The 16808-nt window shown below is 39.9% G+C and overlaps 1 protein-coding gene across 1 annotated transcript; it reads left to right on the top strand.

Moving 5' to 3' along the window:
- Window positions 1-3348: 3348 nt before the first annotated feature.
- LOC126587132 (proline-rich protein 4-like) lies at window positions 3349-5891 on the top strand. The gene is made up of 2 exons (XM_050252109.1): window positions 3349-3610; window positions 4490-5891. Exons 1-2 carry the CDS (start codon window positions 3469-3471, stop codon window positions 5533-5535), a joined length of 1188 nt encoding a protein of 395 aa, XP_050108066.1. The 5' UTR covers window positions 3349-3468; the 3' UTR covers window positions 5536-5891.
- Window positions 5892-16808: the final 10917 nt, after the last annotated feature.

Raw genomic sequence — 16808 nt, forward strand, 5'->3', positions numbered from 1 at the left:
AGCTATGTGCCTCACATATATTATGCAAATGCTACCATTTGTTTCTTCTTTTAATCTCTCAACTGTGACAAATTAAACCACCAAGTCAATAAGAGAAATTAAATGTGGGCTCATATGATCATATGTTACCATCGCCAAATTGTTAAGCGTACGCGTAACTTGCAAAATCGGCTCATGAGGAAAGGGTGTGCCATGTAGAAGAATACAATCTATCCTAGTATCCGTATCGGAAATTTAATAGAATAAATTACAATTTATAATGAATGATTTTACTCTTAATTGCACGAGGTTTTTTGTTGGAGTTTCGAGTTAAAATCTCATTATATCTCTGTGAACACGGAAAATTCCTGAAACGAAAGAGACAAGAACAACGCGCACAAACAAATATTAAGTATTTGATGATTTTGGGTTACAATCTCTCTCTATTTTGATCCTCTGATTCGATCTCCGTAAAGTGTGTATTTGTGGATGTGTGATTGATCCAAAGGGCCGTTGGGCTTGATCTAAGGATGAACGTTCTTCAAGGGCCGTGGACTTGATCTTGAAGGTGGATTTGAGCGGATCTTCAAAGGGGCTTTTGGGCTTGATCTTTGAAGAACAGTTGAACGGATCTTCAAGGGCTTTTGGGCTTGATCTTGAAGAACAGTGATGAACGGATCTTCAAGGGCTTTTGGGCTTGATCTTGAAGAACGGTTGGATGTGTGGATTTGTCGACGTTGTTGATCCAAAGGGCCGTTGGGGCTTGATCTTGGATGAACGGATGATGAACGATGGTGCTTTCTTCAAGGGCCGTCGGGGCTTGATCTTGAATTGGTGGATGGTTGATCCAAGGGCCGTCGGGGCTTGATCTTGGAAGAACAATGAACGAAGAACACTTTCTTCAAGGGCCGTCGGGGCTTGATCTTGAATTGGTGGATGATTGTTGATCCAAAGGGCCGTTGGGGCTTGATTTTAGGATGAACGATGAACGAAGAACGCTTTCTTGATTCTTCGGGAACCTGGATGCTTGAGAGCTTCGGAGTTTCAGAGCTTCAGAGCTTCAAGAGTTTTGCCTAATGATTTTGGTTCCAATCTCTCTCTATTTTGATCCTCTGATTCGATCTCCGTAAGGTGTTGATTTGTGGATATTTTGCTGATCCAAGGGCCGTCGGGGCTTGATCTTGGATGAACTGTTTGGAAGTTTCTTCAAAGGGCCGTGGGCTTGATCTTTGAAGGTGGATTTGAGCGGATCTTCAAGGAGCCGTTGGGGCTTGATCTTGAGGATGAATGTTTCTTCAAGGGCCGTTTGAGGCTTGATCTTGAATAATGGTGATGAGCGGATCTTCAAGGGCTTTTGGGCTTGATCTTGAAGAAACAGTGATGAACAGATCTTCAAGGTCTTTTGGGCTTAATCTTGAAGAACGGTTGGATGTGTGTGGATTTGTCAACGTTGTTGATCCAAAGGGCCGTTGGGGCTTGATCTTGGATGAACGGATGATGAACGATAGTGCTTTCTTCAAGGGCCGTCGGGGCTTGATCTTGAATTGGTGGATGATTGTTGATCCAAGGGCCGTCGAGGCTTGATTTTAGGATGAACGATGAACGAAGAACGCTTTCTTGATTCTTCGGGAACCTGGATGCTTGAGAGCTTCGGAGTTTCAGAGCTTCAGAGCTTCAAGAGTTTAATATGAATTCCCCTTCCAAATGAATGAAATGGGCTTGTATTTATAGAATTTTCCAAGGCCTAATTTTGAATATAATATCCCAGATGAAATAAGTCGTTTCTGCCAGGTGTTGACACGTGTCTTATTTGATGACTTTTCCAACTCATTTCAATTTTCGTTGAGTCACATGCTACGTGTAAAATTTATGTAATACATGAGCGTTGACACTTTGATTTATTGGTCAACATTTATTTACCGAAATTTCGATGTCTACAATCTCATTGTCCCATATTGGTCACCACCAAAATGTTTCTTACACTTAGCACTTTGTCTCTCTACCAAGTGATTAGAAAGACCATGAAGAGCAAAATTTAGCTTAAACCTTGAGTTTGGGCTTTGGGTTGTGATTAATTATTAATATATATTTGATTATCAAAAAATGGACCTTGGGGCTATTTAGTTCAAACTCTAATATTAAATCCAAGAATCAATTATTTTTTTAATTTTGGATTTAATTATTTATTTGTAAATCAACAGACTCATCAAATACCTCCCAGAAGATTCATTCTAAATTCATACTTGGTGTGGACATGCATATACATTATATATACATCCATGTGCATTGCATTTAGAAGATAGAAAAAACACACATCTCTCCTACTAAAATCCCAAAACCTTTCTTACTAAGAGAACCACAAAGATATTCGTCAGAAGTCAAGTTTTTCAATGTTGGAATCTTGACTTATATCGTTGAATCTTGGTGAAGCAGACGTTTTATTAAACTATAAGCACAAAGTAGGGACAAAATTCTGTTTTATCAAGGACATTATGGTACGTAAGCCTCGATCATTATAGTATTTGTTTAATATTAATTTCGTTCATATTATGTAAATATACTTAGTTGCAATTTATTGTTTATAAGCATATAGTTTATGTATATATATTTGGCATTATTTATCGATAAATATCCAACAACTTTGTGATAAAACAAAACACATGCAAGGTTGTGTACATAATTAAGTTGAGATATTATCGATGTGATTAGTAGTGTCTTGATGACCCGACTTTTTGAATTATCAAAGCTTTGTTTTCAAATGGTATCGAGTTCAATTTTCATTTCCCATGCTTCTTTGGTTGTTTTCAGTACAAGATGAGGTTGCACCTATATGTTTGCCCCTCTCATTCTTGTTCGAGTTCAATTCTAGTTCTCCATGCTTTCTTTGGTTGTTTTCAACCGCAAGGTGAGGTTGCACCTATATATGTCTGCCACTCTCATTCCACAAGTTCGGTTATTCCCATATATGTGCATAAATAGTCATGCACGTGTCAAACAGTGTAAACTTGATAAATATTGTCAACTCATTCTCGTATAGTTTAAATTTGTATGGGCATATAGTGATTGTATAACAGAGATTAGTTTGGTAAATTAAGCATGGTTTTTGTGTAAAAAGCAAGGTATTAATGGGAGCCGAGTAAGTAGGTTTAGACAGATAAGTACACCAACACGCATTAAGCTGTGCAGTTGGGAGATCATTGAAGGGACGATATTGTGATAAGGAGGATGAAGTCAGTGCGCGCGTTACGTACGGTCCTTTTCTTGTCCCCTAAACGCAAGGTCTAACCCTAAAGGGAAGGGTCCCTAACCTCATGTGAAGCCCTTAAATTTCAGTGCGGTGTGCTTTTAGATCGAAGTGCTTATAAGCACTATATAATGTATGCCTTGTAAGCTGTGTAATACAAGAAGCTTAAACTTAAGCTGTGTAATACTAGTGCATATAACCACCATAGATTAAGCTTTTTTGTCTTCGTTGGGGTGCGGTTCCCAATGAAGATCTTCCAGAAGTGCTTCTGGCTTTGTGTGCTTTTTGTGAGCTTTTGCTACGCTGAACAGACAGTTGAGGTACTTGGTGTTGGAGAATGTACTGACTGTGATCAGAATAGCATTAAGACTAGCCGTGCCTTTTCAGGTAACATAATTGCTGGTTGCATTTTTCTGTCTAAGCTGCTCATATTTTAGGTATTTATGCATTGCCATGCATATTACTGTGTTGCAATATTGCATGAACTCAAAAGTGGACAGAAAACTGACTATATTTGGAAAACAGTTTCAGTGAAGTTTTATTTCCTCTTTCGCCTACGGAATTATATAGCTTCCAGGACCGGCCGGCCCAGGCCCAGTGCGGGCAGGGTGACCGTCTGGGACCCAAAATAATTGGGGATACCAAAATTATTAGGACATTATATTTATATATGTTTTTATAAGAGTATAAATTTATTAAATTTGGATCAATGACAAAGAATTTTAACTAGAACTTGTGGTTTTATTGTTTGAAATTAATGAGGAGGTATTGGGTTCAAAACATCATGTGTGCTTATCTACTTTTCAATTTTTACAAATTTCTTTTCATAAGAGTATAAATATATAAAATTTGACTAAATGATCAAGAAGTTTAATTAGAATCAATGATTTTTGTTGTTTAAAATTAACGAGAGGTTTATTCTTTTCAATTTTTACGAATTTTTGTTTGGTTGTTAATTTATTTTTAATTAGTAGCTAGTAGTTATGTGGGTTGTTATTTTTAAACATGTATTCCAATTCAAGTCTAATCTTCAACAAAGAGTAAGTATAATTTTATCAATGTCTTATGTGTGAAAAAAAAAATTCTTATATAAAATAAGGGCACATTTTTTAGCATCGCCCCGGGCCTCAAAAATCTCTAAACCGGCCCTGATAACTTCTCTAGTATAACACTTAATTCTTCCCCTCTCCCTCTCACAAACAAATACACCAATTAGGTTTTTATTCTCGACGTAAACTGTTATCAAACCTGGCTACAATTTTGTAGGTCTTCGTGTAACAATTGATTGCAAGCCAGAAAATGGACACTTCAAGACAAGAGGAGTTGGGGAGCTCAATGAACATGGAGAGTTCAAAGTCTCACTCCCTAAAGAGATTCTAAAAGAAGAAAACCAACTAAAAGAGGACTGTTATGCCCAACTCCACAGTGCATCAGCTGTCCCTTGTGCTGCCCATGACGGCCTAAAATCCACAAAAATAGTCTTCAAGTCTAAGGCAAGTGATGGGACACAAACCTTTGGAGTGGTTGGTGGAAAGCTCAAATTTTCACCTGTGACTTGCACTTCCGCCTTCTTTTGGCCTCACAAGAAGCACCCACTTTTTTCCAAATTGCCACATTTGCCTAAGTTGCCAACTTTCCCTAAATCTCACCCAATTTTGGGACACCCATTCCCATTCCCTCCTAAGGTTTTTCCTCCATTCCCACCTAAGGTCTTCCCTCCAAAAGTACCAATCTTCAAGAAGCCTCTTCCTCCACCAGTGCCAATCTACAAGAAACCTCTCCCTCCCCACATCCCAGTGTACAAGAAGCCTCTTCCACCACCAATCCCAGTATACAAGAAGCCTCTTCCACCACCAGTCCCAATATACAAGAAGCCTCTTCCACCACCAATCCCAGTATACAAGAAGCCTCTTCCACCACCAGTCCCAGTATACAAGAAGCCACTTCCACCACCAGTCCCAATATACAAAAAGCCACTTCCCCCACTAGTCCCAGTATACAAAAAGCCTCTTCCCCCACCAATTCCCATATACACAAAGCCATTTCCACCACCAGTCCCATTCTTTAAGCCAAAGCCAAAGCCACATCCATTCTTTAAGCCAAAGCCAAAGCCACATCCATTCTTTAAGCCTCACCCTCCACTGCCAAAGATTCCTCATCCATTCTTTAAGCCTCTCCCTCCATTGCCAAAGATTCCTCACCCATTCTTTAAGAAGCCACCAATCCCACCACTCCACCCAAAATATTACTTCCCCCACCCAAAGGATGGCAAGTTCCCACCCATGCCACCTTTGGTTCCTCAATATCCTTAGGTTATTAAAGTACCATATACCATTTCCAGTTATAAGTAGGAGCATGAATATTGTTGGGTGGTGAAGTGAAAGCATGAAGGAAATTAAGATCAAAATAAATTAAGCCTTCAAAAGTTCAAGCCTTGAAGAAAAAGAGAAGCAAAGATCAGAAAGATAGCTAAGAAAGTGGAACACTTGTTTATTTATGAGTTAATATTTGACTTGTTTGGATTTTATTTCTTTAAATTGTAATATCCCATTTGTTTTTGTAGATTTTCGTATGCATATGGCTTCTGTTACAGTGTTACTTTTCATGTGTTTCATAGTAAATATTCACTATTCTGTTGTGATTCCTTTTGGGATTACAGTTGTGGGAATTCAAGTTTTATGTATTGTATATCGCATACAAGTTAATCATGGCTCAACGTAACATCTTAGTAATCAAAATTTTTAACAACTAAATTTTTCGTTTCATTAGACGTTAGTTGTGTGTATTTACCACTTAATACATTATTTTTTTTAATACAAGTGATATCAGGAGGTAGGATGATTTGAAAGTGTTGTCTACAAACTTAAGAAGGGGGCAATGCTAGATTCAATTCATTTTCTTCTCCTCTGGGATTTGATGACACCTTACTATTGTCCTTTTCAAAGAGGCGTATTTAGCTATCATCCCCCATTGAACTATTGATACAAGTGATATCAGGAGGTAGGATGATTTGAAAGTGTTGTCTACAAACTTAAGAAGGGGGCAATGCTAGATTCAATTCATTTTCTTCTCCTCTGGGATTTGATGACACCTTACTATTGTCCTTTTCAAAGAGGCGTATTTAGCTATCATCCCCCATTGAACTATTGATGCAATGATCGATTCTTGGTGTGGATGCAAATTTCTGCATTTTCTTCCTTTAACGAAAATGTATCTGCAAAATAGTAACACCTAAGATTAAGGTCAAAAACCTCACGCGCCCATGATGAATTTGGGGGGGGGGCATTGGCCAAAGAATCTTTGATGCCAAAGTTAGAATTCTAAAAAGAATGTGTTAGGGGGTAGCAAAAAAATCTCCTGAATTTTAGAGATAAAGTGGATATTTATAGAAGAAAAGGAGAAAGTGGGACGGCTTTCTAGGGTTTAGGGATGGCCGGCCCTGGGTTGTGTTTAAGTTGGAATATTCCAAGATATTTGTGTAAATAAATATGTTGGAGGAATGTATTAATGACAAGAATAAGAAATTATTCTATTATAAATACCTTTGACTTTTTCTACCTGCTCATTTAATATGGGCATTCTTGTCCTTCTTGAGAAATAATCTATGTGTCAGCTCCATGATTTTTGGGATTATTTTTAGCCCCACAAATGCCCCCACATCTACTGGGCTGCTCGCAGGAAAGGGTTGGAGGTGTAGAAATCCAAAGCTACACAATTTGAGGTAGATTCTCACTTTGACTTGGAATTTAAATTCTTCTAGGAAATGGATTTTAATCACCACCAAAATTTATTTAAGCCTACCTTAAGCAGGGTATTAAATAAACTTGGAGGTAAATTAAAATTCCTACAAGAAAGAAAGAAAGAAAGCCAAAGGATATTTGTTCCCTCTCCCCTAGCAATCTTCTTTGCTTGCCCGTGCAAATAATTGTGTTTCGTTGCTTTACTTCTCCAAGATAAGAAAAAATTAATCTTCTCTTTCTTCTTAATTTTTCAGAGCCATGGGGCTTGAAGTAATGTCATGGGATTAATGACTACAGGCTCAATTGGAAGTACTTTTAAAACAGATGTAAGTGTTTTTGCTGAAAATATTTTTGAAACTAATCCATAATTAAAATGCAAGTGAATCCTTAAAAAAACACTTAAAGCCATGCCTACAAGAAGTACATAACTTGTTTTTGTAGGAAAGCACTTCAAGTACTCTTGGAACCCAATCATTTTCTCTAAAAGCGATTTAAGTCATTTTAAAAGCATTTCCAAACGAGTTATACTTCAATTTCACTCTTGTTCACCATTTAGTGTAAAATCCATTGTATGCTTTCAGTTATGCTAAAAGAACATAACAAAATATCAAAAGTTTACTCACTCCAATTTAAAAGCCTTGTACTATGATAATTAATTTGGAATTTCTGGAGCAATTGTAAATATCATGTGCATATGACAATTTGAAATAGTAAACTTTCAAAATTTTGCCTAGCCGGGAAATCCAAAGTGGGCCAAATTTTGAACGGCATTTTTGAGTCTTAGGATAGGTACAAAATATGTGGTTGTCCTTTGATTTTGTGTCTATAAAAGACAACACAATACACTCCATTTCCTCATCCCTCAAGCAAAGAACTCCATAACTAAGGATGGCAATTTAACCCGTCAAATCCGATCCCCGCAAGTAATCGATCTGAATGGTTCGGTTTCGAGCATAAAATTTCGAGTATATTACGGTTATGGGTAACCGTCGGGTAAATTTTTCGGTTTTAGGTTCGGTTATGGTTATTGGGGTATTCGCCCCAAACCTATACACAAAACTGAACCATTTCATCTATTAATAAAAAACTATAAATATTTATTATATGAAAAGAGGTTGTTAATAATCATGCATTGAAGCTGCACAGATATGGAGGTGGACAAGTGTGAGGAGACGACTCTGCATGATGTGAACATGGAGGAGGATATGAGGAGGAAGTAGCAACAGGCTCAACATGAGGCCCATGATGAGGACGATGACTTGCCTGGTGGTGCTCAGAGGGTGCAATGCGCCCAACATTGATGACGAATGCTAGTTTTTTAAAACTTGTACAAGTTAATAATATAAATAAATATATAAATATCATAATGGGGAAAACCATTCCCCAATCATAAATCCGTCACCCAACGGGTTTGGTTATGAGGAAAACTCGTTCGGGATTTCTACGAGTTCGGGTTCGGGGAAAATAAATGGGTTTGGGAATGGGGATGACACATCTAAACCCAATACACCTCGTTGCCATCCCTATCCATAACCACTCTCAAACAATGAAATCTTCATCTTCATGTTCACACTCTTGCTCCCCTCCCACCTTTCTTGAAAATCTTTTTCTTCCCGTTCTCACTCTTGCTCACCTCCCACGTCCTCTCGAATCGAAGACATAGGTTCTTGGTGTTAGAGTAAATGTAGAAATATAGAGAATACTCCGAAGGATGACTTTGAGGTATGACTTGAATCGTTTCTTTAGAGTGTTATTTGCCCCCACTTGAATGAGTTTGCTAAAGGGTTCTTGGCAAATCACTTCCAGGATACAACAAAGTATAGAATATTTGATTAGCAAAACCGAATTATATTCCCTTAGAAATAACTAGAAAGAAATTGTATGAATGTGATGGAGAGAGAAGAGAGCAAGGAATGTAGAAACAAATTTCTGAAATTGTGTGTGAAACATTATGCCACAATAGGTATTTATAGACATTAAAGCACACGTTCATCGAGTCATTTAATTTTAGTTGAAGATATACAACCCTTCTTAATAGTGTTAACTCAAAAGACATGTATTCTATTTGGAATTTTCAGAAACTAAATATTGACTAATTACATCTTTAAACTCTACTTATACAATTTAAGTAAGCATCATGTCTTTTAACCAAAAGTTGCAGTTCAACCAAAAGGTACAAGGTTGAATTAAATCCAACCTTTCTATACATATGTTGCCACACACATGCTGCGGATCGCAGCAGCACCAGGTCATATATATTCATATATGTTATGGCCTATATTTAACTAATAAGGGAAGGGGGCTGGTGACACAGAGAGAGAATATATATAGAGAGAAATGTATGTAGGGTTGTGTGGAGGAATGTGTGTGTTATTCCCCTTACATAGTGCATTTATTTATAGTAATTGTTTGTACCATACTTGACCAATCCCGAAACTACAGAGTACTAGTCAACGTTATACCGTCAAGAACCCATAAGATTTTCCCTCCAACCAGGAGGCCAATCACAACGCAACACGTGTCGACATCATAAGCCAATCATAGTGCGACACGTGTCAACATCAGAAGCCAATCACAACACGACACGTGTCAATATTAGAACAAAGCTAGAAACTCTCATCTATAAAAGGAGATCATTCTCCCACAATATTTCCTAATGTCATTTGTACTAAATCATTCACTAGTACTCACTAAAGGAGAGCTTGAACCTATGTACTTGTGTAAACCCCTCATAATTAATGAGAACTCCTCTACTCCGTGGACGTAGCCAATCTGGGTGAACTACGTACATCTTGTGTTTGCTTCCCTGTCTCTATCCATTTACATACTTATCCACACTAGTGACCGGAACAATCTAGCGAATGTCACAAACTTGACACTTTTTGTTGTTCCAAAGTCTTCACTGATTTTGTGCATCAACAGTAATAAAAGGGAGAAGAAATCCTTCATCCCCAAGGAATACAAGTTCATATAGGAAAGAATAACTAGAATAAAAACTAATCTAGGATTTACACAATTACACTTAAACTAGAAAGTTTACAACACTCCCCTTTGAGTGTGTAAATACTTAAGGTAGATTCAACATCATGTAGAAGTTGAGAAAGTCGACTCATTGGCACTGATTATGGGAACACGCTAATCTTAATAAGGTAGGAACTTGCATAAGGAAGTAAGTCTCACTAAAAACCCCTATGGCTATAGTAAAAACCCAAGTGGGGACAAACCCATAGTCTAAGGAAAAATACGTGAGAAATGCAAAGTCAAATGAAACATCTACGGGACGTCATCAGGGATATGATAAACCCAATGTGGGTGTCTCGTTAAAATCTAGTTAGGTAGCAAAAACCTAGTGGGAAAAATGCTCATAATTGTAGGGAAAACAAGTACATTAAGATCAAGCATGTATACTTCAAGATACTCCCCTTGAGTCTGACACAATTCTAAAGAGAACTAGCAATGTCACAACTCAAAAAATTTACGCATACCAATTCCATGAACAAGCTTCTAAAACGTCGTCTTCGATAGTGATTTGGTGAAGAGGTCGGCTAGATTTTCTTGTGAACGGATTTGCATGACTTCAATCTTCTGATGCTCTTGTTGTTAATGTGAGAAGAAGAACTTCGGCGTAATATGCTTAGTGTTGTCTCCTTTGTTGTAACTCTTCTTGAGCTGTTCAATGCATAGTGCGTTGTCTTCATAGATCATCGTCGAGACATCCATGATGGGGTAAGGATTGCAGAAGCTTCAAATAAGGCCCACAAGTGCTTTCAACAAAAAACATTCCTAAGTTGCTTTGTGTAAAGCAAGAATTTTAGCATGGTTAGACGAAGTGGCAACTAAGGTCTGTTTAGTTGACCTCTAAGAGATTGAGAGCTCACCTTGTGCACGGTAAAGACATAACCCGTTTGAGAGCTCACCTTGTGCATATCAGATAAGTATCCTACATCGACATACCAACAAGGTGAGAATCGACTCGAGATAAGGGGGTGCGGCATCACTCAAGGATCCGTAGGCATATAACAAGCCCAAATTCGTAGTACCCTTAAGGTAGCAAAAAATGTCTTTAACGCCAATCCAATGTCTACGTGTTGGTGCATTACTGTAACTTGTCAAAAGATTAACAACGAAGAAGATGTCGAGTTTAGTGCATTGAGCTAAGTACAATAAAGCGCCTATCTCACTTAGATAAGGAACTTCAGGCTCCAAAATCTCTTCATCATCCTCATTTGGACGTAAGAGATATTGGTTTGCATCTAGCGATCGAATGACCATAGGAGTATTTGAAGGCTTCAGTTTATCCTCGTTAAAGCAGAGCAACACCTTTTGGGTGTAGTTCATTTGATGTACTAAGATTCTATCCCAACGGTGCTCTATCTCGAGACCGAGACAATATTGAGTCTTTCCTAGATCTTTCATCTTAAATTCTGACTTCAGGTGCGCAGCAGTTCTCGCGAGCTCTTTAGAAGTTTCGAGATAAGGTTCATGTCATTGACATATATTGCAACAATCGTAAAACAGAATGTGACTTCTTAATGAACACACAAGGGCATAGTTCGTTGTTCACATATCCCTGACTAGTCAAATATTCACTTAGACGGTTATACCACATTCTTCTGGATTGCTTCAAACTGTAGAGTGAACGCCTCAACCGAATTGAGAGCGTGTTCTAAGGTTTGGAAATATTTGATCCAATTAATGTAAGTCCTTTGGGAACTTTCATATAAATTTCCGTATCAAGATCCCTATAGAGATACGCAGTTACTACGTCCATGAGCTGCATACTCAGTTTTTTGGAAACTACCAAACTGATAATGTAGCGAAAAGTAATCACATCCATAATGGGTGAATAAGTTTCGTCATAGTCAATCCCGGGGCGTTGTGAGAATCCTTGCGCAACAAGACGAGCTTTGTAACGCATAATTTCGTTCTTCTTATTAAGCTTCTGATCAAAAACCCACTTGTAGCCAACAAGTTTCACATGTGGAGGAGTAAGAGCTACAGGTCCAAACATCTTATGTTTCACAAGCGAATCGAGTTTAACTTGGATTGCTTGTTTGTAGTTTGACCAATTGGTTCTATGTCGACATTCATCAACAAAACGCGGTTTAATGTCATCGCTCAACATGATCCCAGTAGCTACTACATATGCTAATGCATCGTCGACGATCATCTTATTTCTACACCACACATCATCTAGGCTAGCATAATAGACCGACCGAAATCTCACGATTATCGGGAGGTGGATTCATCTCTTCAAGAACACTTCCGTAATCTAGAATTTCCTCACTAGTTGGATAGAATTAGTAAGCGACGGTCAGATTCACAGTAGGCTCTTCAGGTGCCTGTGCCATAGGCTTCCTTTTTTGGGGGTGTGAATCCTTTGAACCAAGAGGTCTGCCACGCTTATGTGTAGGGGCAGATGATTAGTTAACCGCTAATGTACGTGGATCGGCCAAAGTGGCGTCCCAAGCCTCTAGGAGGGAAATTCGTCGTACATTTGGTACATCCATTTTTACAGGCATATTCGCAGCTGGAATATGTCATCTTGTCACTTGCACTAGATCAGTGAATGCATCTGGCATGCTCTGAACTATGCTTTGGAGATCTAATATGCGTTGCACTTCAGTTTCAGATTGAGCGGTGCGGGGATCTAAATGAGACAAAGTGGGAGTCGTCTATGATAATTCGCGTCGTTCTTCAGGTACGTTGACGTTCTTATCTCCCCCTAATGACGGGAAGACTGTCTTATAAAAGTGTCAATCCGTGAAATGAGAAGTAAACAGATCATCTGTCAAAGGTTTTAAGTAACGAATGATCGAAGGAGAATCATATCTGACATAGATTCCCATCTTTCACTGAGGCCCTATTTTTGTATGTAAGGACGGCGAAATCGGTACATAGACCGCATAACCAAAAACGCTCAGATGCGATATGTCGGGTTTGTATCCGGTAACCAACTGAATAGCACTATATGGTTAGGTTGCAACAGGCCTCAAGCAGACCAACATGGATGCGTGCAATATTGCATGACCCCAAGCAACGATTGGGAGCTTGGTATGTGTGACCAACGATTGAGTAATCATTTGTAAGCGTTTAATGAATGCCCTAAACTTGATAACCTGAGCCAACAATTTAGAGAATGTAGTGTTCCTTGTGGACAACAAGCACACATGTGACCACCATGTGGAAGCATCAAACAAAACCATAAAATATCTAAATGGTTCGCATGGAGGGTGAATCAGTCCATAAATGTCCCCCTGAATCCTGTGTAGAAAAATAGAAGGATTCAAATGAATCTTGTCATAAGAAGGCTTAATAATAAGTTTGCCCATGGAGCATGTTTGACATGCGATTCATTGAATCGAACCTAAACTTCAGGTTAGTGGATGCCCGTGTGATGATTTGAGGATATGGCGCATCGCTGTTCGTCCAGGGTGTTCCAAATGATCATGCCAAAGTGTAATTTCATGCACGGTCCTAGAGGTAGGGCCCTAGAGGTAGGGCCGGCCACATAGTGGCTTTCTATAGGACGTATAGTCGTAGTATATAGACCACTTGGGATACGCTCCATTTTTTCTAAAATACACTTCTGGCCATATACATAGGAAGTGATGCATAAAAATTCAACTTCGTTTTCTACATAGGCTTTAGCGTGATAATTGTGGATGCAAATTTCTTCCTCCTCTATCTTGGACGATTTTGCACCTACAAAACAATTAACACCTTAGGTTAAGGCCAAGAGCCTCACGCGCCCACGATGAATGGGGGGGGCTTTGGTCGAAGAACCTCCGATGCCAAAGTTAGAATTTAGAGAGAAATAATGTTTAGAGAATTTTGGGATTTTTGCCAAAGTGTTGGAATTAGCTTTTTGGTGAGAATGGGAGTATATTTATAGGGATAGGAGGTGGCTAGGGTTTTTAGGTTTAATTTAGGTTTAATTAGCCAATTTATTATGATAAATTTGCTAATTAAACATAAAGGGAATAAATGGATGGTTATAGAATCAATTAGCTAGCTTAATTGGGGTAGTAAAGTGGGAAAAGATAGGGAAGGTAGAAAGCTTAAGAGGATGGCCGGCCATGTGATGTTTTAGGGTTGAATTGGTTGTATTTTGTGGTTATTTGGATATAATGGATGGTTTAATTGAGAATTAATGGGTTAATTAGGCAATAAACCCATTAATTAGCCAATTAACATAATTTAAAAGGAATGTGTTTGGGAATTACCTTGTAGAAAGGATTTGATGAGATGGACTTTGAATTGTTACCTATTTTGGGCACTTCTGTATTGGTTGAAAGAGGGTTGCCCGCTGCTTGCGCGTAGGAACCTCGTTGTACTGCAAGGGTATTTTTTTCCTTTTTGTCCAAAAAACCCACGTGTCGCCTTGTGAATATTTTTGGCTCCACAAATGCCCCCACACCTGTTGGGCTGCTCGCAGAAAAGGGCAGCAGGTGTAGAGATCTTCTTGCTTTAGGAAACTTAAGACTGCTCTCTATTTTGATGTTGATTCTCTCTTTAATAGGAAATTAGATCCTTCTAGGAAAAGGAAATAAATTTCTCTCAAAGCCTATTTAAGTCCACCTTAAGTGGGTTATTAAATCAACTTTGGAGAGCGATTTATTCTACCCTACAAGAGAGAGATAGCTTAGAGGATATTTGTTCCCCCTCCTCTAGCAATCTTCTACATCTTGCTCGTGCAAATGACCGTCTTTCGTTGCTTTCTTCGTTTTCTTTGTGTCGCACCAATGTAAGAAAAATTTAATTTTTCTTGCCTTATTCTTGGATAGTGCTATTGCGGGGTAGCCGTCGGGGTGGTGCAGCACGTCGACTGGCAGGGGCCAGGAGCTGGCTCGGCATGAGCTGAGGAGATGTCGTGGCAGGGACCACTGCTTGGGCAGCTTGGCTTGGCTTGAGCCAAGGGCAGCTTGTGCAGCTGGGGTCGAGGATTGTGGCGCTAGGGCACAGTGTTAAGCGAGCCGCATGGCTCATGTCTTTTGGGCTCTTGGACCTGACTCGGGCTAGGCTGGCAATTGAGAGAAATAAGGAGATTGCGGGTCTCATGGGCTGCTGGAATGTTGGGCATGCAGGCCTTCTGCCTGCTGGAATGCTGGGTTGAGCTCCCCTGCTGAGTACCATGAATGTCGTTGGCTGCTTAGTCTTCTTTGCTGAAAGAAATGTGGGCTGCTCCAGAAAGATGAGGTAAAGAGGATCAAGGCGGATGCATTGGCTCGTCTGATCGCTGTCGTGGAGCTTACTATGAATGAAGATGGAAAGAAGAGATCTTGCCCGCCTGCTCATGAGATGCCTAGTTAAGAAAAAACTGAAGACTTCTTCTGCTGCTCATGAGGGTCTGCTTGCTACCGAGAGGTATGTGATTGACATGACTTTTTCTAATGGGAAGAAAAATAAGGCTGCTAGATCTGAGCATGTGGCGTCTTCCATGTTGAGAATGGCTAGTACAATTGTGGATAAGATTGCTCAGCGTAAAGGTTTTATCATGCCCCCAGTGCCGAAGTCTGTACCAGGACGTTCTTTGGGAGCCAAGTCTGGTTCACCTTTGTAGAGACTTGCTATTATGAAGAGTGGTAAGGTAGACTCTGCTGCTAAAGTGGCGCCAAAGCCTGCTCCCTTTGCTGCTGAGATTGATTCGCCTCAGATTCAAGATCTTAAGCTTGCAATTTCTGAGCTTCGTTTCGCTGCTTATGCTAAGAAGGGAGTGGATGAGCTGCAGCGCGTCTGTGTTAGTCTGCTTAAGAAGAATGAGCAGCTGAAGGGTGAGAATGATGGGCTTGAGGTTTTAAGACCTTCTCTATTTCTCCGAAAGACTTGCTTGCGTTTACTTTTAAGGCTTCCATTGGTGAAGTAGTTGGAGAAGTTAGTGCCCAGACTGGGGCAGCCGGGGGTGAAGCGCCGGATGATGCCGTTGCTAAGAGTGTTACGGCTGTTGAAGGTGTGGCGACCGAGTAGTCATGGGATGTCCAAGCTGCTGTAGTGTAGTATTTTAGGTAGCCTTTAGGATTTTCTTTGTTTTTCCTTGTAGCTCTTGTTTTGCTTGAACTCTTTCGGCCTTTGTTAGTTGTTTATAAACATGTTTTCCTTCGTTTTTCTTCATCTTCACTTCTTTTGTTCATGCCCTAACCTTTAGAATTGATAGACCAGTGGCAGACATGCTACTTTTTTATAAACAGACAAGCTCGCGTAACCTATGCAGCCGTAGGTGTTAGTGTAGAACTTTGCAAAGTTGTTAGCCATAGGGTTGGCAGCCGGATGCCTTACTTACAGAAGAAGACAAGTTCGCGTAACCACTAGGCTGTTAACCTTGACTTTCTTCAATTCCGTAGGTTGCGTAGCAAGTATCACAACACTTTAGGACTTGGTGTAGGTTGTTCCGCGCTTGGCAGAGGTGAAGCTTATCGACTACGTAGCATGTCGGCAGTGGATAAAACTTCGTATATGCGCGCTAGCTTGTTTAACCTTTCACAAGAATGTGCGGTTGTATAAGTCTAGCGCGACTTTACTGCTCGAAGGGCAAGCCGTAGGCAGTCTTCCGGAATCTGTAGGCTACCTTAGTGCACTCGGTAGCAGCTTTAGGATTCTAGGGCAGCCGTCCATCGGATGTACTGCGTAATGTGCCCTCTCCGTCTCTAGGGCCCGGTTCCCCACGGATTAAGCCAAGAGACCCAAAATCCTTCAGTGAGCTAAGCCTTGAAAAAAACCATTGCGGCTACTTCTAGGAATCCCGGCGCAAGCCAGCGTGCATCTAGTTATACTAGGGCAGCCAGGCTCATCCACGTCTGGATATTCGGAGTGTAAAGTTTATCCTCCCGTCTTGGAGAGCTGACCCA

The sequence above is a fragment of the Malus sylvestris genome, chromosome 10, assembly GCF_916048215.2.
Source record: "Malus sylvestris chromosome 10, drMalSylv7.2, whole genome shotgun sequence".
NCBI lineage: Eukaryota > Viridiplantae > Streptophyta > Magnoliopsida > Rosales > Rosaceae > Malus > Malus sylvestris.